We start from the raw sequence: 22754 nt of genomic DNA, 5'->3' as shown, positions 1-22754 counted from the left end.
GCAATTTTTATCACCCACATATGTTATTACTTATTCCAGTAATGATGCTATTAGTGGGGCTCATAAGTTTGTCCCATCTTTTTGTAGAATACACTTCTTTTTTCGTCCAAATTGTCATAACTTCACTTCAGCAGCTGAGGGCACTCCATGACAGGCTAACTAAAAAACACAGCGCTGCCGGTAGCTAACCGGAAGGCCGAGAGCAGACGCTTCGGTAGCAGAGAGCAACTGAAGGGACCAGCTTGGTAAAAGGCCAGTTCTGCCTGCCAAGCCAGCGTGTGCTGCCGCCTGAGCCCAGTAAGGACTGCAGGGCTGTTGGTGTGTGTGACTACAGGAGCACTGTGTACAGCTCAGGCTGGAACACTGGTGATGGAAATGCATATTAGTGTCATGGCAGGAAGGAAGGTCAGCTGTGAGACAGTCTGAGGCCAGGTATACAGTGTTGATTTCACAGAAGGACTTGGTTGCCCTGGCAAATTCAAGGCTCTGTAATATGCAGGGAGCTGGACATCTGGGATTTAATGCATTTATTTCTTGAAATTAAAGTCATGAAAGTGGTTCCTGCCAAGACCTTCTTTCCACAAGCCTGTAATTAGGCCACTCATGACTGTCAAATTCCCATTCCTCATCTGACCCAGGGATTTATGCATGCCCAGGCTTCCCAGACTCCCAATAATCAGGCTTTTATGAAAAAGCTGTGCACTTGTGTCAAAATGAAGCTGTAGGGATAAGGAATTACTTTTTTTTTTCCTGCGGCCAGGACCAGAAAGTATGTCTGAAGCCTGAGTTCAGGCTACATTTGCCCTGTTTCTTGGCAGGGTAGCTGCAGTGCTGCATACTGATCTGGCTACAGAGCTGCTGCTATCTTAGCTAGCTTGCAAATGAGCTTCTCGTCCAGGCTGCAGGTACACCTGAGCACTCTGCTGATGTAACTTGGAAAAAAAAAGTGGAAGATTACGGTGCGCTGGCTAGGATGGCTTTCCTTTTGCAAGATGCGAAAGGGTCAGTTTCAAGCCTTTGTATTAATGTTATTTTATCCAAGAGAACAGCTTTAGAAGGAGAAAGTGAAGTATATTAATTGCAAAATATCCAGTAGCTCTCCACAGAAGCTAAGAAACGTAAGCCAGCAGATAAGCTTTTAGAGGCCTTTGTAGCACTTAAATATTGAGTTTGGTACCTAGAGCTAAAGTTACCTGATGAGCTGTGCATACTTGGACTTGGAAGGAAAAGCAGAACTTTCAAGACTGTCGAAAGATTGAAGAAAAGAAAAGAAGAAGCAAATTCAGAGGCAGAAAAGGCAGAAACACAATTTATTATCAGGGTTAAGAGTGCTGTCAAAAATTCTTATATTTGCAACAGGTTTTCCTTTTAATAGTATGGTAAAATTGGCAGCATGCATCAAGTATTAGGTAAATACTACTTGTGCCAAAGTGGGAGAAGCAATCTTAGAATAACTGAACTTAATGGGACAGCTCAGCAGCCTCTCTGTGTTTTGTAACTGAGAGGGAACACAGCTTCAAGACTTTGCTTCAGCAAAGAATAAAGAGTCGTAGTATTGCCTAGCAGAACACTTTGTATATTCAGCTTTAACCACGTGCTGGTGCCCTCCTGACGGCAATCTTAACAGCCTCCCCTAATCCTTTACCAGGCAAAGCCTGCTCTTAAATTTGTTTTTTGCCATGTGCAATACCACTTCTTTCCAGTGGAGGGAAAACGTGTACGTCTATCCAACCTGTTGTTCGCTTTCTCCCCAGGTCTTTCAGCACAGCAGACCAAAGCAATTTACCGACAGAAAACAAAGCATCAAGAAATCATGTTGACGTTAAGTAACCTATTTCACAATAACGCATACTAATTTGGGGAAAGTAAAATTGAGTGAGGGAAACGATATTCACCTGGGAAGTCAATGCTTGTATGGCCAAGGGGTGAGTGGCACACGACTGAGTACTGTCTGTGTATCCCAATTTTTCCTTCTTCTTTAACCTCTAGCTCTATGGTTAAACACTAGAAGTACTAACATGACTTGGCTAGACTTTGCAGAGAAAGGTAGGAAGTAAGACACCTGAAAGCAGAATCACATGCCCAGTAAAATACTGTGGATGGGTAGGAGTGTACATAATCCCATAAATTAGACACTTGAGCACTGTTAGCTTCATAATGCAATACCTATGTCGAGAAATGTTGTTCTGCACTTTTTCTGTTTTTGGGGTGTTCTGGTAAAGCATTCACCCTCATGTTGACATTGGAAAATAAGTATATTTTGCTGTTATTTCAAGACCTGAAATAAGGGATGTTCAGAGAGTGACGCTGAAATGATTTATACACTTACATGCACTAAGAGTCATTTGTATTAAATCAACTAGACTTTGATTTTTACCAGCAATGAAATATTGTGTGTGCCAGCAAGCAAATAATATTCAGAAATGTGCAACAAATCAAGGAAGTAATGAACTTCAGCATTTTTGCGTATTCAGAAAGGGAGAAATGCAAAACTATTTCACGTTTCAAAACTTTCTCCCGTACACACACTTCACTCTTCAACAGCTGCCTGTATGCAAACATCTAGATCAGAGGTCCTGGACTACAATTGCCTTCAGGGGTCTTCAAAATATATTTATGTGCATTTGGGATGCTTCTGCTTGTGAGAAGAAAATTTTGGAGCTGACTCTTGTCAGACAGCTATGGAGGGTGTCACTAGGCATAGGTTCTCCATGCAGAAGGAGGGTCAAAGTAGCTCCTTGGCACTGGGGCATGCACCCCAATAACCTGTACTATCTGAGTGAGTGCATGAGCCTCAGCTTCATGCTGAGATAAAAACAGGCCCTGGCTCTCTGCGGTGGTGGAGTTGCTTAGGCATAGGTGGGAAAGCTCCTTCCCATCCTCATGTGCAGCAACGGACACTTGTTAGCGGGCTGCGCATACGGGCCACAGCATTGATATCTGTCAGAAATGCCGTTGCTCCACACGCAGCAATAGCAGAGTTCGGAAAGCACACCTTATGCTGAGGCTGCCCTCGTCGAGCTCCGCCACCGGGCAGTGAGGGGCACAGCGGCCACCGCAGCTGCGGGGCGACCCAAAGGTGCCCGGCCACCTGCCCCAGGGCTTGGGCGCGATTCAGCCCCATCCTGCGGAGCTTCTGCGCTCCCACCGCCAGCGCACTGCCGGGCTAGATTGAGCACTGCAAAGCACAGGAGGGCAGCCCAGCCTGTCCCAGCTACCTCGGGCCACCCCTGGGCTGGGCCAGTGCGGGCGGAGCAGGGCTCCGGTAGGGGCCGTTCCGCAGCGCCGGGGCGGAGCCGCCGTCCGCGATATAAGGGACGGGCCGGACTGCCGCTCGGCGTCGGGAGAGCGTCGGGGGTAGGGTGTGCAGGTAGGGCCAGGCAGAGCAGAGCAAGTCAGGCAGGACAGGCAGAGCCGGCGAGGCGCGGGGATGGAGCTGCTGAGGACTATAGCTTACCCGCCGGGCGGCGGCAACGGCGGCGCCAAGTGTTGCGAGGCGGCGGTGGGCAGAGCGGCTGGTGGCGAGTCGCGAAGGAAGAAGGCGGACGAGCAGCCGCACCAGCACGGCCATCCCGCCGCTGAGGTCTCTCGGATTATAACCGACCCCACGACGGGGAAGCGCTATTGCCGCGGCAAGGTGCTCGGAAAGGTAATGGCCGCGGCGGACCGTGCCCTCCTTCCGGGCGGCGGCCTCGCTGTGCCCCGTCCTGGCCGCCCTCCCCGCCGGAGCGCGGTGCGGCCGGGCTGCGTTCCTCGGTGGCGGGGTGCGCCGCGCTGCCGGCCCCAGCCTGGCCGCCGATGAGTTTGCCCCCGCGCTGCCCCGTCCGGACGCAGCGGGTCCTGCTCATCTCTGCCCTCAATACCAGCGGAATTCTGCCTTTCAGTCTGGGCGATGCCAGAGAAATGGCTTTGATGTTGCATGCGGGTCGGTGAGGGGGGGAAGTGTGACAAGGAGCGCAACGCGGACCTTCAGATAGGCGACGAACCTAAGGCCTTCGGTCTTTTACCGAATTGTCCAGTGCAAAGGAAGTTGTGCTCCTTGACTAATATGTGAGCTGGTGAATGACTAAGTGTGAGACTTTTTTCATACCTGCTATAATTGCCTTTTTCTCGTGTGTCTCTCTAGGGTGGATTCGCCAAGTGCTATGAGATGACAGATTTGACAACAAATAAAGTTTATGCTGCAAAAATCATTCCTCATAGCAGAGTAGCAAAACCTCATCAAAGGGAAAAGGTGTGTGTGCATAAATGATTTTTTTTTCTTTTTCTTTTTTCTTTTTTTTTTCTTTTTTCTTACCTCGCCCAACTCTTTTTGTGTGCTGGATTGCCCAGCCCTTTTCCTGAAATGATTCTGATACACTTGTCTGCTCAACCTTGTAGACACCAGGCTAACACCACTTTCTCCCTCCCTCTTGTCTCTTCAGATTGATAAAGAGATTGAGCTGCACAGAATGCTTAATCATAGACATGTTGTGCAGTTTTACCACTACTTTGAAGATCGAGAGAATATTTACATTCTTCTGGAGTACTGCAGTAGAAGGGTGAGCATCAACTGGGAGAAATCCAGTATTTACTTACCTGGAATCTACAACTAATTTAAATGTGTGATGTGTAAAAGGTTTTTTTTTTTTTTTTTTTTGTGGCTTCTTTAGCTCTCTTTTCTCCATGTATTGATTTATCTTTGATTAAGCTAAACCTTCTGTGTGAATGTTCAATGACGTTTCTGCCTTTGTTTTTCCTCTGCAGTCAATGGCTCACATCTTAAAAGCGAGGAAGGTATTGACAGAACCAGAAGTACGATACTACCTCAGGCAAATTGTGTCAGGGCTAAAGTATCTTCATGAACAGGAAATATTGCACAGGGATCTTAAACTAGGTAAGTTCTGCACCTTGACTACTTCAAAATATACTCCTGTAGCCCTGTTGACATTGTACCACTTTACACTTGTATGGCGATAGCTTAATTAATAGAATCAGCTCAGTCTGTCTTTACAGTGGAAACTTGGAGTGCTTAAAGGGTGTTGCTAAGCATTCATACTTAAAAAAATCTTGGCTAGCTTATGGCTTTGAACAAAGTATGACTCAGCACCTGTGGCAAATGCATTCCTACCTTGCAAGAAAAGGACTAACTAGAATTTCTCTGCTAGGCAACTTCTTCATTAATGAGAACATGGAACTGAAACTGGGTGACTTTGGCTTGGCAGCTAGGCTGGAACCACTGGAGCACAGGAGGAGGTAGGAGCATCAAAAAGTATAAAGTCTAGTAGTAAATGAAACTAAATTCATTTAAAAATGAGAAATCCCATTCCATAGCAAAAGATACTTGCTTCTGGGATCAAGATTTCCCATTTCCCGTTCTAGAAAACAGATTGCTGTGCTTTGATTTCTGCTTCCCTCTGAGCATTTGAATAATAGTAAATGCCGGAGGCAGTTTACCTGACTGATGAATAGTGCAGACATGAGTCTGCTGTTCCTGTAACATGAAGACACCATGAAACACATCTACACTATTAACGTTCATACAGCTCCTTTTTAGGAGTCTCCAAGCTCTTGTCTGAACTTGAGAGGAAAAACTGCTCTATGAAAAGTAGCTTCTCTCCTCTTTCTATCTGAAATACTAACCAGCTCTATGGCCTCTTTGATTTGCAGAACAATATGTGGCACACCAAATTACCTTTCTCCAGAAGTCCTCAATAAACAAGGGCATGGCTGTGAATCTGACATCTGGGCCTTAGGCTGTGTAATGTAAGTACTTCTGTGCTTTTGAAATGAAATATTTCTGTCATGAGCTTAGGCTTCTCGGAGTTCAAAGGGGATGCAGTACTGCATCTGTTTGCAGCACTTCTTATGTGTGTAGCCTAAGTGCAGAAATTCTCCTGAAACAGACAAAGCCTTTTCTGTAGTTGTAGAAAAATATTGTGCATATGTAAAATAAATAAAATTGGTTTCCTTTGCTTTTCAATAGGTATACAATGCTCTTGGGAAGACCTCCATTTGAGACCACAAATCTTAAAGAAACATACAGATGTATAAGGGAAGCAAGGTACAGCCTGCCTTCATCTCTCTTGGCACCTGCAAAACATTTAATAGCTAGTATGTTGTCAAAAAATCCTGAAGATCGGCCCAGCTTAGATGAGATAATTCGACATGAATTTTTCTTACAGGTTTGTGCTCTTTAGTGTTCTGGAGGAAAAAATATTCACCCCAAAAATGCATTGTCATCTAAAAAAAATTATTTTTTCATATATCTTTTCCACAGGGGTTTACACCTGATAGACTTTCTGCTAGCTGTTGTCACACCGTTCCTGATTTCCATTTGTCAAGTCCTGCTAAAAATTTCTTCAAAAAGGCAGCTGCTGCTCTCTTTGGTGGTAAAAAGGATAAAGCTAAATACTTCGATACACATAGTAAGTGAATTGTAGTTACGCTTGAAATTTATCTCTATGCCATCGATGTCATGCTAGTAATGTACAGCTATGACATAGCAATGGAGCACTCATCTTTCTCAGAGCTTCTCTGGGTTAGTTTCAACATCTTTATCAATAAGTATAGGTGGTAGCCTGCAACCTACACCAACTTACATAATTAAATGCTTCTTTTCGCATATTGACCATCTGTTAGTCTGTAATGCCTTTTAAAGTGTAGTCTTTTACCAGTCTGTATAATGGCACTGCTGTTCTTGGAAACTACGGCAGGTTTAGAAGAAGCTACTGGAGGGAGATGATGCACTTTCTGCAACTAATTTATTAGGCTTTCTGTTATTGAACAGCACTTCCAGATGTAGCATAAAATTTTCTTTTTCATTTATTACAGACAGACTAGCTAAAGAAGATGAAGAAATCTACAAGCTCAGACATGATTTGAAGAAGACATCGATAACCCAGCAGCCCCACAAACACAGAACAGATGAGGTAAATGCAAGCGTAGTTCAATTCAAATCCAATAACAGTTGGGTGGAGTAGCTATAATTAAATTATATTTGACTTGGATATCAGAGCTGTGGCTGTACATAGCATAATCAAGCTTAAATGATTAGCAGAGTTGCTTTAAGAGAGCTTAACCAAGCTTCACCAAGGAATGGTAGCCTTTGTACAGAGACTATCAATTTTGGCTTTTGAGTAATTATAGTATCTGCCTAGATTCCATTGTTGTCTGTGTGGTAACTTGTCTGTCAGGTACTCTTTCCCAATATTCGAAATACAAGGCTTCAGTTCATGGTTAAGTAGGACTTCTTAAAGACTAAATTGCTGAGATCTAACTCTTACCATTTGGTGTTCAGACCTGCACACAGCTGTTCTCTTGCTAGGACAGGAGAGCAGAGAACTGATTACTAGCGTGCAAGATGCAAATTGAAGATCTGAAGAATGGAAAGACCTGGTGTGTTTCTTTAAGCTCAGCTTCTTGAAATTCAGTCAAACAGCAGCTCTTTGTGCTTGCTGGAAACATTAATACCAGTTTCCCTTGAATTTAGCATTTGTTGAGAAACAGGAGAGCCATGCAAAACTTGTGTATAAGCCTTGGCTTGTATTATGTTTGATGTTTACATGTCTGACATTTCTTCCAGGAGAGCCAGCCTCTTACCACAACAGTAGCGAAGCTGGGAGCATTGCCAGAAACTAAGCAGATTGGAGACTCTATTCGAATGATAGTCAGAGGAACTCTGGGAAGCTGCAGCAGTAGCAGTGAATGTAAGTGCAGCAAAATGTAATCTCTAATTCTAAATCCTGCCTTTACTTTCCTTCATGTCTCAGACTTAGCAGCTTGAAATAAACAGCTGCTTTCCTCCTGACACCCTATTTTGATGTGGTAGATTTTAGAGCCAGTATTTTGGAAGAGTTAAAACTGGGAAGCCATAAAGGCTAAGATTCTTAAAATTACAGTCTAGATAACTGGAAGGTTTAGAAGGAAAGCCTGCTCTTTGTATGCTCTTGTCGCTCTAATAGTCCTTCCCTTTCAGGCCTGGAAGACAGTACCATGGGAAGTGTTGCTGATACAGTTGCAAGGGTGTTGCGAGGATGTCTAGAGAACATGCCAGAAGCAGACAGCATTCCCAAAGAGCAGCTGACAACATCGTTCCAGTGGGTTACAAAATGGGTGGACTACTCTAACAAGTATGGCTTTGGGTATCAGCTGTCAGATCACACTGTTGGTGTCCTTTTCAACAATGGGGCACATATGAGCCTTCTGCCAGACAAAAAGTAAGAATGCTTACAAAACTGACAACTCCTCTAAGGAGACTCAAACATGAAATGCTTTTATGTCATCTCTAACTCCTTACTCTATTTCTCCTCTTACAGGACAGTCCACTACTATGCTGAGCTGGGCCAGTGCTCTGTCTTCTCAGCCGCAGAGGCTCCTGAACAGTTCATTAGCCAAGTAACTGTACTGAAGTATTTCTCTCACTATATGGAAGAAAACCTCATGGATGTAAGTTCAGCACCTTCTGGATCTTGAACTATAAAAATACACTAAATGTGATCTAAATGGTTAACATAATGTCCGTTTCCTTCCCTAGGGAGGAGATTTGCCAAGCCTAATGGATGTACGCAGACCCAGGCTTTATCTCTTACAGTGGCTTAAATCTGATAAAGCATTAATGATGCTTTTCAATGATGGCACGTTTCAAGTAAGTTTGGTAGCAGCACTGGATAAAATGTTTTAGAATACTTTATTGCAATAAAACTAGATAAGTGTCAGAAACTGAGGAGAAAGTATGCAAACAAACTTTCTTCTTTTACAGGTGAACTTCTATCATGATCACACAAAAATTATCATTTGCAATCAGAGTGAGGAGTATCTCCTTACCTACATCAATGAAGAGAGGATATCCACAACGTTTCGTCTGACAACTCTTTTGGTTTCTGGATGCTCATTGGAACTAAAACACAGGATGGAATATGCTCTGAACATGCTGCTTCAGCGATGTAACTGAAGGGACTGACTCATTAAACCAAATGGACCTTCTTGTTCACTGTGAAATCTACAGTGGGGATATTGGAGCAACTAGTATGATGATGGATGTGTGGTGGTACGAAAACTTAACTATCCTAGTGTGCTGGGCACACATCTATTAGACAGAAGCCTAAACCTACTGTTGGACTAAGATGGTGTGACAAGGAGTTTTTTGGACCATAGTTTTCCTTGCTTCGTGTTTGTTAAAGATATTTTTGACTTGAACTCTGAGCAGAGTGTGACTGCTTGCTCTGTAGGAGAGCATTTCTGGTGGAGTTAAACTGTGAATATGCATCTGGAAAGGGAGGGACGGGGATATCCATTATTGTGGAATAGCTGTAATAAGCAGCTTCTGGCTGCTTAACTGTGAACTATGGCCATACTATCTTTTTTTCCCTTCTTTTTCAAAAACTCCCACACTTGTGGCTGGCAAAGTGCATTCCTTGTTAATTTTTTTTTTTTTTTAATTTATTACAGCCTAAAGTGAAATATTTATTACACACCTTTTTTTTTTTTCTTAATTTTATTTTTTTTTTTTTAGTACCTTGGCATTTTAAATAAAGACAATGGAAATCTGAAGCATCATGCTCCACTCTTTTTTACAGTACAACTTAACCTGCTTTGCTTTTCATTACCAAAAATCTGCAGGTCTCTCTTCCTTATGCCATTTTTGAAAAGTCTGCTGCAGGTTAGGATATGAATGACAGCCTCTAACATGGAGCAGTCTGTCCATGTCTATGCACACTTGTAGTCAGAAGCACCAATATGCTGCTGCTAATTATAGTAGCAACCCTAAACAAATTGCTGATGGAACCTATGGCATAATGATGTAGGCCTTGACTCTTGGTTATTGTCCTAGGGGTTAAAAACAGAAGTATGGATCTTTTCAAGATATTACATTCCAGAATTGATATTGATGTTTTACACTGACTAAATAGAATTCCTTGTTTCTGGTTGGGACTTGGTGGACAGTAACTACGATAAAGAGCTGTGTAAGCTTCCTTCTCTTACTTACCATGGAAGCACTGCTCATATTCACATGGGGATTGAAGTGTGCTGACACCTCAATGGTAGAATGAATTGTCCATGCCTACTGCTGCCCTCTGTTGTGCTCTATTGTATGTGTCTTTCTACCCTTGATTAAATGGTAACCCCAGTGAAGTAAAATCAAAATGGTGAGAAGATTAAAGGCTGACTTAGTATTAATTTGGGCTTATTCTACCAAGTTGATAGTAACACTTGTGGTCATCTAATGCTAAGACCAAATACCATTTATGGTATTGCCATAAATTGTCCATAAAGTAGTTCAAAACAGCTGAAGGTACCATAGGAATGGCTGGCTGCTTTGTGCAATCCCACTGCTACTAAATATACAATTATTAGAGTAATTGTTTTCCTAAACTGAAGGAAATGCCATTTGTCAGTTAAACTTTACAAATTGATGGAACTATTGAGGACTCAACTCAATGCAGGGCAGGGGGAGAAATGTGTGCTTGTGGGCTGGGCTTGTTTTCAGATACTATGTGGCACCTGGACCCACATAAACATGGAAGTCTTCAAGCAACTGTTCTGATGCAGCAGCAAGAAGTAGTTCAATTGCTTATTTGGATTAATCTTTGCATAACTGAATTAGGTCTGTTCAGAAAGACACGCCTCAATTGTTATCAGTGTTTCAATCAAAGCAGCTGAATGGGAGGAGCAGACAGTCAATAGAAATACAAAGTGCAGACTAAACAAAGTACAGATGTCAACCCAAAATAGTGAGCAGAGGAGGTATCACTGGCTTGCTTCCTCTTGCAGCAAGTGTGTATAAATGTGATTGTTTTGCTTGTATCAAATACCATGCATTAGGTAATATTTATTTACTTCTCAAGTCTAGACAGGAAGACCTATTTGAGTTCTTCAGGTAGATTCATTAATGTAACTCTAGGCAGTTCAGTGAAGTTAAATACGTACTTGCTATTGTCAGCAGAATTCAGCTTCCCAGCTGTCTCCTTTCTTTAAGAGGTAATGATTGATTTTATTCCTGGGAGGCCATGACTTACCTTATTCTCTTGCACACATACAGCCACTGTTAAGCCTTTTTCTCTGACAAAGTAAGGTCTCACTTTTTGTTTATGACACCAGTAGACATGCAGTTCATGTGCATTTCAAACACAAAAATTACTTGAACTATAGTATTTCTTCAAATGGAAAAACAGTTCTTTGTTTGACTGTGTGCTAGAGAAAGTATGAACCTTCAGGTGTTATAATTTCTTTGAGCACCAGAATTACTTTTTGATGGCTAAAATTCTGGCAAATAAACTGACTTCAAGTGTAGGATGTTTAACGGTGGGTGTAAAGGCTCCAAATCCAAATGTTGTAGGATGCTAGTTGATTGTGGACAGTTGTAATGCTCCTCATGCAAATACAGTTAAGTGAATCAGTTATTTGTAAGCAATACATATGTGGCGAACTAGGATGCTTGGAGCTTTCTAAATCTATCTTTCTGGTTAGTGATATGTATCCTAACCTTACTTTTTATTGTCATATTGCAAAATGAGAGGGGTGTTTAGATCAGGTTAATCTGAAATACCTATTTCAAAGTACATTAACTTTGCCCTAGTTCCTCAGCCCAAGGAGGGAAAGCTGCTTTAAAATTTGTAATAGGAGAACTTGCATCAGGAGCAAAGGTTCTGAAATTCTTTCCCAGGGTGGATCCTGTCTTAAATAAGACACTGTAGTGCTCTAATTGACCTTCTTTACCCAATCACACAACACCCCTTTTGTAATTCTGCATATAGGAAGATTAATATTAAAAAAGTACTCATCCAGTTTATACAACAAATGTCTTGCCCTCTCTTGCAAGAAAAATATATGGTCTCTATTTTATGCTTGTCAGGCAGTGATTCTAATCTTTCATGTTGAAAACAATGGCAAACACAGCATAAGTGTTTAGCTTGGGAGCATATGTACTTGAATGAAAATGTGGAGATTAAAGGATTAGGTAAAAGTTGGCACAAAGGTTTCTCAGGTGTTGCTGGTGGACACAGGAAATAACATTGCCAAGAAAAAAAACACTCTCATACTCTTCAAAACATCTTTATCAAATCTTAAAATACATTTTTGCAAATATACATGGGTACTTGAACAGCCCAGTGTGCTAACCTGCCAGTAGCAAACAAGTCAAGGAAACAATTCAAACAGGTCATGCTTCAATGTTAATGTGATGTATTGCCCAGTGATGCCACTAGTCACTTAAGTGTTCTAGGGCATTCAGTAATCATTCTGTTTCATTAAATCACCTCATGTACCGTATATGAGAAAAAAAAGTACTGAGAGTTAGGGTTATATTGCAACGTTGAACAAACTTTCTGATATTGTCCGGCTTACTCAGGAAACTTGAGAAAGATTCAGTCACTTTAAAACTATTTTATTTCTGCTGAAAATAGATTGGAGAATGATCTTTCAGCCTCCCATAAGTTACTGCCTGATTAGATGGATTTCAAATGTAAATACGAATTCTCAAAAAAAAAAAATTAATTATATGTTCTAATAGTTAATTATGAACCTCCAACTAGATGCATACCTAAGGAATCAACCAGAATCATGCATGTCTTTGGTCTAGTTTTATACTCTTCATGCCTTCCTAACATCAATAGTGGCAGACATATCCTTGATTGAATTGCCACGTTAGACCAATATGCACAATTTAAGAGGTTAAGCTCCATTTAAATATGCAGTATTGGAAACAAATATCATGGTTTATCAGTGTTTGGAAATTAGTATAGTAGAATGTGAAGATTTAGCCTCTGGGGTTTATCTGTGCAAATTATTTTCAGTATAGAAACAAAATTGATTTGAAAGATTCTGTTATACTGACATAGATTTGGGCTAAGTTTGAACCTGTTGCTCTTTTTTTTCTACTGTGCAATCATGGGGAAAAAGCTACATTTTACATTTTCCGTGTCATGTATATGTGATCTAAACAGAAGTAAGGTGTTGTCTTCATTGACTTTTTTCTCCTCTTTCCTACTTAGTATTTGAGGAAACACCTTGAATTGCCATGAAGGAAACATTAAAGAGTTGATGAAATCAATAGTACCTTGCACAGAGGCATTATTGATACTCAACTGGCCCATATAAGGAGTTGCTAAACACTTTTTAGTCAGAGATTAAAAACCAATAAGGTACTTTCCAGAAGGATTCTGAGTGAAAGAACTGAATGAATTCCCCAGCACTTTGCCAAAATGTAGTACTGCCTTATTTTGTGGCAGGCCAGAAATGCTTACTCACCCACTCCCAGTTAAGTTTCAAACGCTGATTTCACAGACACATGCATTAGAATCAAATTAATAGGCGAACTCTGACAATTCACAGAATTTCGACATGCATGAATATTTCTTCTCTTAAAAGTAACCTCTGTAACTTGTAACTTATAAATTATGGTGGTAAGGTTTTTTTCCCTCATTTACTAGAAATAAAAATGGTGAAAAGTTCTAAGGAGATTTAGGGGTTTGGATCAGCATTCTCTGGAAAAGGGAAAGTGGCACGGCTTTTGACGTGGGATTCTGACTCCAGTGAATGAAGACTACTGGTTCTGACTGGGAGGAGAAGGGGGAAGTATAGTGCACTATAAAGTAAGCTGCAGCAGAGGAGGATAGTTAATGGGAGTGGAAGAAAGGAAGCAAGGTTGTGCCATCAAAGCAAGTTTAATCTTCTAAGGAAAAAAGGCAATTTGCTTATCATCCTCAAGGCCAGCTTCTCATGCCTGCCATCACATTAAGCTGCAGTAAAAAATGCATGAGAGGTACAGTAAGTAGACAGAACTGGAAAGGCTGGACTTTTTAGTACAGGGAATCCAAGGCAGCTGAGACAATCTCATGGTAATTTAAATGCTTTTTATTATATATTAGCACAGGCCGCAACAGTTGTGTATGATGTTTTACACAGAGAATGAAAAAAGCTAGCCCATGATTCTGTGATATTCAGATGTCCTGATCTCTGTCAGTCCTGAGCACCTATAGAAATGAAAGTGAATGATCTCTGCTTACAGTTGAGGTTAGGTACCTCGTAAGAGGATGCAGGGCATGATAGTGTCAAGCAGGGGTTATGGAAAGGGGAATGTGCACAGAGTGATTATAGGATTATTTAGTAGTATATGATGCTGTTTCTGTCTCTCTAAGCATTTACAGAGAGTTTCTCATCCTCACATCTGATCATCTCCACATCATGTCAGTTCCTTCTTGTTATTGTTAATTATAAATAATTAAAAGGCTAGCTTGGGAGGGTGAGTCATGGCACAAGAGGGTATGTGGGAACATGTGGGTTTACAGAGGGGTTCTGGAAAAAGTGAGGGAGCTCATAACACCAGGAGGAAGGGAAGGTGCTGGAGAGCCATGGCTCGCGAGAGAGCACTGGGAAGAGAACATGGGGGAGGGCCTGGAGATCCTGGGAGGCAGAGGCACTCGTTTTGAACCCTCCCCCAGAGCAAGCACGTTGTGAAGGAAGTGGAAGCAGGGAGAAAAGAGGCGGCCAGGTGAGGCGATTGGTGTGCCAGCAGCAGGCCAGCCTGAGCAGCAGGACCAGAGGCCTGCTTTCAGCCGTCTTTGCCACATGTATGAGGGTCATTGCAGCATTGGGGAGGGGAAGAAGAGAGGGGTCTTTGGAGGAGTAAACTATAGTGAATAAAAGCCACAGAGGAATAGACCCATTATCACGGTATAGACCCATTATCAGTCACTGAAAGGGAAGGAGTGGGTGGGAGCTCATATGTTTGGAGGAGGGGAGTGAACTCGGGCATCTCCTAAGTTAGTATCAAAGAAAGCTGTTAAGAGTTGGTACTGTGATGGGAGATGACAGCCAGCCAGCACTCTGCACTGGTGATAAAAGCAGTCATGGACCAGAGGTGAAATACCAGGCGAAGAAAGCGTTGTGACTAGAGAAAAGACAGCAACAGGAATCAAGAAAAGAGAAGGGAACTGGTCAAGTGGAGAAGTTCAAAATCCTGGAAAAAATAGAGCCTTTTCACATTAAATGGAGCTGAGAACAGAAGGGAGATACTTGAAGTTACTTATTATTAGCTTTTCCACATGCTCGTAGAAGAGATGGGAGAGTAGTGTTGAAGTGGGTCAAGTGGATGATTAGCAGTGTGAAAGTGAAGGCAGTAGACACAGTGAATGTGCTGTCAGGAGGAGATGAGAGACAAGCAGGACAGGCGAAAGCTGGAGGTGCACAGGGAGAGTGAATTCCCCTCCACGTAATAGAGAAGGTGCCATGTCAGGAGGCAGCACACTTATTGCACACAATATGCATCTCTGAGGAAATTAAAGGTGAAGTGTTTAGAAAATTTTCACATTCTCAGTAAAACAAAGGATTAACAATGATCCAGTTAGATTAGAGGTGCTAGCACTGGAGACCAGTATTGCAAGACAATGCATTACTTCTCTGAGTCACTGGTTTCGTTCTCACATGGGCCTTTATTAACTGCAAATCTTTACCTCCTGATGGTTGCCTCATGTGAAATGAGTTGGTGGCTCATTCCTGTTCATACTGAGAAGGTATCCACATTACAAAAATCACAGCTAATTACAAGCCATTTGCACTAATTGCTATCCTTGCTAGAAGTCTTCAGAGGGAAGAAGGCAAATGACTAAACAACAGGCATGGCAACTAAAACACCATGAAGCTGAGCTCCTGACTGGTCATAGACTATGTGGGGTGGGGGACCAGGGATATGGTGGTTTTTGCCTGAGGTGCATGGGATAGGAGTGGCCTTTTTAGAACCAATCATTGATTTTCTGAGGCTAAGCTTTTAGCAGTGATTTGTGACTTTTGTATGATGTACCTGTTCCATAATGCTACTTTCAATTGAAAGAACTTTCTGTCTTCAAGTATTTTACCATGGCTTATTTTCTGTCTTTCTGGTTGTTGCTGCTTTCATTTGATTGCTCATCTGCTAAATGGGAAAGTAAATAATTTCAATTTTCTAATTTATATATAATTTAATGTCTTTATAATAGATTGTTTCTTTTGCCTCAGGTTTCCCATTTCAGATTGTTTCAGGTGTAGAAGTACAACAAAAAGTCATTGTAACCATCCATCCTTTAATGAGAAAAGTAAAATCAAGAAGAAAAGACTAAGCTACTTTTCTCCTGTTTTACAAGTGTAACTGGAGAAGTAGGGGGAAAACCAAACACACTAGGTAACAGCAGCAGCATATATACCACACAGCTGGAGACTTAATGTTTCCTGTGTGTCTAGATATCACAAATTTGACATACAGAGCTCAGATAATCTGAAATATTTGGAACAGACAAACAGAAAGGCAGTTTGTGGGATAAACAGATTTCAGAGAGGTGTGTGGACACTGGAAATACAGTTACCCGTAAAGAGTAACAACTCAGCAACATGAAACAGGGGCCTTGCCCAAAATGAGAGTCTGTAGCATCATTGTTTCTGTGACTCACAGTGTGGTTCCCCTTCTTGAATGGTATATCCATCCAACTCATACCTGGAGTGCCGAAGGTCCCTTTGGGAATCTGTTTAGTAATTAGGAGCACTTCTACAGGGCTTTCCACTGCACAGATTCTTCCTGGATACTAACACACTGCTATGTACAGCAAGCTTGACAGACAAGGCGGATTAGTACGTCCATTTTGCAAAAGACAGATCTCAGACGGAATTTATCAGTTTGAAATCTTTCTCCAGTGTTTCTCAAATGTTCAGAGATCTTAACGGTATCAATTGCTCTTTCTCTTGCTCAATGTTTCTTCTGATCTGGTCCTGAGGTCTCAAAGTAGAAACTTGGAGGATGAGGAATTTGAGGATGCCAATGTGCTTGCTTTTGGGGGAGCAAAAGAAAAATACAGTCAAACTCATGAAAAGGTCCTGTAGACAGACATGGCATTTTCTACTTAACCCCAGTTCTTTCCACAGGCATTGGAATTATACTGTGGATTTACTGAAACCATGGTCTGAGAAAAACAAAAGGTGATCCTTTAATCATGGGATCAGTTTATGTTGTATAAACAACCTTTGTTCTACCATTTCCTAAGGTAGAGTATTGGACATTGTAATTGTAATTATGTTCACTAGCAGAGGTTTATAAATGCTGGGGTTTAACCCATTTGGACTCTGCAAACTGGAAGATGGAGGAAAATGTCATCAGTGTATTTTCTGCCATTTAAAAGACCTTTAGACATTTCATTAAATTAATTCTCTCTTTGATAGCCAACAGAAAGAGCATTTTCATATTTTTAATTTCAATAATGCTTATAAAAGGCTTTCTGAGTTCACTAGAGAGAAGGGATCAGTTATCCAATATGTTCTAGTAGTGAACAGATGTAAAAAAACCCATAAAACTGCAAGTCTTTTAAATTTCATGCTTTCAAGAATTCCTACAATGTATGTTTATAGCGGGCACAGAGAACAAGTAAAATGACTCTACCTAATATTATGTATGGGTGAGTAAATCCATAACATTTTTAAGTTAAATTTAGAAGAAACCTTTCAGTATTTCAGGCACTACACAGCAAATTGCAGCACAGATTTTACTTCTTTTCTGAATAAAGCAATGAAGAAATGTGAAGGAGTCTTGTAATTTTCTCTGAACTTCTCTTATTGCTCTCATTGTAAAAAAAATAATCTTTTTCTTATTCTATGATAAATGCTTCCCAACAATGAAGGAATAGATGCTCCTTATTGCTTAGGATGATTCTTATGGGTAAATCATGTTCACCTGCATCACATTAGCAGTTCCACTGATACCAGGGGAACTGCAGTGAGAAACAGAAGGTGTATTTGTTGCCAGTGATCTCACTAGCTAAGGGCCTGAGGTAGCAGACCTTTTCAAATGTGGCTAGTGCGAACAATTTCTATGGGTGGTTAAGTACCTTTCTGAAGAGAGGGGACATCCCTTCTCCTGAGGGACTTGCCAAGCAGTTGCCACCAGTGGCTACTCTCCTCTGCATAAACCCTTCTGATATGAGGAAACCATCTTCTTCTTCAAGGAAAAACCCAGGGAGCTGAGTTAGTATCTCCTATTGCAGCAGTGTGAACTAATTATAGACACAGAATAATTATTGAGTAATATGGTGATGAGGAATGACTGGAGGAACAACAATAAGGTTATGTGGCCACTTGGCAAGGGACGGTGCTTAGTATAGTGCAGTTAAGGGGGTTTGTTTGTTGTTCTATTCTAATTAGGGCATACGTCCTATTTGCTGATGTTATTAAGGTATTGTGAAAGGAGTGTGTCTGGAGAATGGACTTAAGAGAATTCAAGACAGTGAACTTGCAGAACAACTCAGGACAGGCACTCTGTGCAGAGGGCATGATGCAGAGAAAACACAGAGACAGGTGTTGGACCAAGATACAGAGACCGCTGGCATTGGCAAAGTAGGAGATATAGGCCATTGGATCTCACACCTGGGTAACAGGACACAGCAAAGTAGTGATATGGCCTGATCTGACACCACTAAGATCCATTAAAACCTAAACCCATTAACCTGAATACAAAGCTTGACTAAGTTTAAAGACATGATTTTTGAGAAAATGTCTCCACAGACAGAAGCAGATGAGCCTTTTACTCTAATCTGGTCAGTAGCAAACATCTCTGGTCCTTATAGCCCTTAATCCAAATACACCCTGAAATAGGACATCTTGGGTATATCCGCTATATGGCTTGTGGATGGAGCTGGCTTACACTCATTCTGCTTGGAATGGGCAGTGGAGATCACACCTACTGTGTCCATCTGTGTAAACATACTGACTCTGCCACCAGCTCTGAGATCTTCAGTTCCAGATCTAGAGTGTTTTCACACAATGTTTACATTTGCCACAAATAGGCAATCGTAAACATGTCCTCTGAAGTGTGAATTTGCATTCATGCGTACCACCTGGGAGCACACTTCAATGAATGTGCTCCCCCTCACTCCTCTGCCAGCAGCATGGCTTGAATATGCAGTGGGTGAGCTCCGGAACAAAGATTCAAAGTCTGTCTTGTGAAAAGCTGTTTTTTGAGCCTGATGCTTGTGGTTGAGTATGTGTCCCTCAGGAGAAATGCAAAACTTGCCTTCTCCTGTGAGGCTGGAGAGTTGCCTTTTTTGAGCTATGGAAATTGGTGGTAGCTGCCTGTACTTGGTCTTTCTCATGAATGCTTCTAGTTTTTACCAGCCCTCCTAATCTTTGACTCTTTTTATTTTTTTTTCTCTTTTCAAAGCCTTCTGAGATATTTTGCTCTTTCTAATGTCAAAGCACAAGTTAGATGAAAGTTAGTCTATCCGAACATGGCTCCATTTCTTTTTTCTGCTAAAGGAATGTTATCTTATTAAGAAAACCTAAGAAAGGTGGTTTAAAAATAGAGAGAAATTTTCTTTTTATGTCAGAGCTGCTAAACATTTACAAGTGTTCAAGTGTGAGTCAATATGAACCAACGTATGCTACCATACATGCACATCGAGTGTGATTCTTTGGACTTATTATATGGGAAACATAGTTAACTCTGGAAACTCTGGATCAGTTTGACCTGCTTCAGTTAGGGAAATGTTGGGTATTAAACACTTGAAAAAGTAGTCAGTTACTGAAGAAATATGAGTAAAGTCCTCTCATTTGTGCCTTTTTTTTAAAAAAAAAAAAAAAAAGAAAATGTGTGTGTTGTTGTTTTACATATATATACTAAGACCTAATAATTTAATACAGGACATACTGTTACTGTGTAGGACAACCTGACAAGCATGGATGACATCCCATCTTTTCTGTGCTTCTTTATCAGCTGCTTTCCTTGCTGTCTCAATTGATTCTTACTTTGGTGCTCTTTAGTCTTTGCAGATTGCCTACAAAGGGATCACACACCTTTGGTGTGAATGCGCATGCCTGTGTCCTCCCCTTTGTTTGACTTCGCTAGGGTTCCTCAGAAAGCACAGGGTTTTTTTGCCAGCCACACAGTCTTATTCTTTGCTCTGGTTTGCTAGTATTGGAAGTAGTGCCAGTGCAGGTCACAAGTTACACAATCTTTCCCCGCTATATGTGGCTTATAAATACTATATACTTCAATATATAAAATTATAATACTACAACTAGAATGTCATTAATTACAGAAAAAGTGATGTCACTCAGAGCTGAATTTTAGAACTTTTGAATGTAAGCATTTCATCCAGTTTAAAAAGAAAATATGTTTTTCAGGAGTAGGTGAGCATTTCTGGTTCCTGTAAGAAGCCTCATTAAACAAACAATTTTGAGACACTCCAATTCATTATTGCCTCTTGAAAATCTAAGAATGTTGTCATTGTGCTACCAGATGATTCAACGCTTCTTTTAACGTATTGTTGGCTTATCTGCAGCTACTCAGCTAGAAGACTCATTAGTTTTCACATGCTAAATATTTCCCATTTTCTTCTTGTGGTTTACACCTCTATTTTTGAAATTAATTTTGTGTTCAAATTGCCCACACTAAAATTCACTTAGCTACTTCTTCTATCTCAGTTTTTATTCTCTCTCACAAAATATAGTGTCATTTCTTTTTTGTTTGTCCCATGAAAGAGCAAGAATTAATGCTACACTGAAAAATAAAATGTCCTATCTATCTTCTATTTGTGTGAATCTATGAAAGTAGGATATATCTGGAAAGGGGGGGAAAAGGGAAGGAGAGGTGTCAGTTCCCTGGTACTCTATCACCAAATAAAACTTAACACTTAAATTCTGATACCTGCCTCTCCTTGAGGTTTGTCAATTTTGATTAGGATCGCATGGTCATTTCCTGGATGTGGAGACTGTGATGATTTCTGTGACCTTTTAATATCCTTTATAGATAATTTAGGGAAGTTAATACAGAGGAATAGTGAAGAACCCTTACAGAATGAATGAGGTGCCTTGGGTAGAAGGCTGCCTACAGTGGGAGCAAACTGCCCCCTCACTTTCCTTCAAACTATTTGGTTTGGTTGGTCTGTTTTCTGTTTGTTGGAGTTTTTTGTTTTACTTTGGTGTTTTGGTTTTTTTTTTTTGTTTTGCTTTGGTTTTTTTGTTTTGTTTTGTTTTTGGGTTTTGTTTGTTTATTTTTGTTTGGGGGTTTTGTTGTAGTTTTTTGTTTGTCTGCTTTTTAGATTTGTTTTATTGTAGATAGCATTATCCAAGTAAAACCTGGATGAGTACTTTGCATGCCAGTGCAAGCTTCCTATGTATGGATAGTCAGATAGTTAATTTACAGCTTAAATTGAAGTTTGAGCATGTGCTCAACAATGTAGCCAATTTGTATAAGGAACCAAGCTGTGGCAGTAGAATAGTGAAGAAGAAAGTTGAGGCATTTTAAAATTAGTTGATAAGATTGTGGCTGGAAGGGAGTACAGCACTTGCCGATACCCCCTGTGAGGCTAGGGAGATATGCCATGGGTGCCATGCCTCACTTCCCAGCCCCCTTATGGCAGTTCTCAGATCTTTGCCCTGCTGTGCCAGTACTCCAAGGACGTAGGAAGAATTTCTTGCTGGACACTGTACATGCATCCTATTAACTCACAGTTGTCTAACTGTAGAGGATTGCTCCCACTTGGAAATAGATTCTTATATATTCTCATTGGACATAAAGGCAACCACAGAGTAATTTTTTAATTTTTTTTCCAGATAGAAAGATAATTGTAGGAATACTTCAGATTATTTCTCAACATAGGCAATATATATGATATTAGTAGTGCAAAGAAGTGTTTTTAGATGTGAGATCTGATAAAGTCTGTTTATCTGGAAGAGGAATTTGTAACGCAAGAATAATTCTCATACAGATTTGAAAGTACCAAGGGGATTTCGGTAGGAATTCAGTAAACATCACTGTCTCAAATCTCAATGGTTTTATGGGACTTTGCCTTTAGATCACTCATAAACTGTTCTTTATCTGATGTTTTCTTACATTCAGGCTCTTCAGAAACTTCCTTTAAGCTCACGCAGAAACATACTGGCTGCATCAGATTACTTAAAATTACTAACTGCTCTGCAATGACTTAGGACGCTAATCTAGTATAAGAAGTGTAAGCTGTGGTTAACATGGCACTATCAAGTAAGCTTTCTTTATGTGATGGTGGTAAGCAACACAAGCTTTTGCAGGCTTGAAGTACTTTCAAAGTAATACTAGACATTAATGTTATTTTTTTGGTGTTTATATGCAAATCTGTCTTAGATTCATGGGTGAGAAAGCAAAACCTTTCTTCACTGTGCAAAGTTCCATTAAGAAAACAATGTCAGGAATGATCAGTTGCTTTTCTAATTTATACAAATATTCTGTTGAAGTCCAAGGTGTCAGAACAATGTACTAATTTTCATTTATTTATTTTTATACAACAGATGTATAGGGCAGGGCTCAAAATGTCTTTCTTCTGTTGCCCAACCAGAAATGGAAGTATTTCCATGCATGTGAGTTTCATAGGAATGCTGCTTCTAACCATGAACCACTGCAATGATAAAACCCTCCTTAGTAGCCAGTTCTTCAGCCACTTTGCAGTCTACTTATCCAAAATTCACCCTCAATTTTGCTATAAATGCTCTGTGGAAAACCACACCAAAGCCTCGCCAAAACCATGATAAACAACATCCGCTACTCATCTCATCCAGAGCCAGTCATTTCTACAGAGATGACACTCTGGTTGGTCAAGCATTATTTTCCTTTGACAGATCCAGGCTGGACCCTCCCAGTATGTTGAACAAGGACATAATTCCATAATGAATTGTAAAACCACCTACAGGAGACCTGCATAAATGTTCCTGGACTGTGGCCAGCATGGTGTCTTTCCCCTCCTGCCAGTCAGATAATGTAACATGTATGCTATCCCTCTAATGGACAA

The 22754-nt window shown here is 40.9% G+C and overlaps 1 protein-coding gene across 1 annotated transcript; it reads left to right on the top strand.

The window, feature by feature from the left end:
* Positions 1-3430: 3430 nt before the first annotated feature.
* On the top strand, positions 3431-9911 carry PLK2 (polo like kinase 2; the record flags this gene model as incomplete). The annotated part of the gene is made up of 14 exons (XM_080638652.1): positions 3431-3649; positions 4127-4234; positions 4425-4541; positions 4747-4876; positions 5148-5235; positions 5650-5745; positions 5966-6164; positions 6260-6407; positions 6814-6911; positions 7565-7688; positions 7958-8198; positions 8298-8427; positions 8516-8626; positions 8741-9911. 14 exons carry the CDS (start codon positions 3431-3433, stop codon positions 8930-8932), a joined length of 2001 nt encoding a protein of 666 aa, XP_080494778.1. The 3' UTR covers positions 8933-9911.
* Positions 9912-22754: the final 12843 nt, after the last annotated feature.

This window comes from Psittacula echo, assembly GCF_963264785.1.
Source record: "Psittacula echo genome assembly, chromosome: Z".
Classification (NCBI taxonomy): domain Eukaryota; kingdom Metazoa; phylum Chordata; class Aves; order Psittaciformes; family Psittacidae; genus Psittacula; species Psittacula echo.
This window is presented reverse-complemented; position numbering and strand designations above follow the sequence as displayed.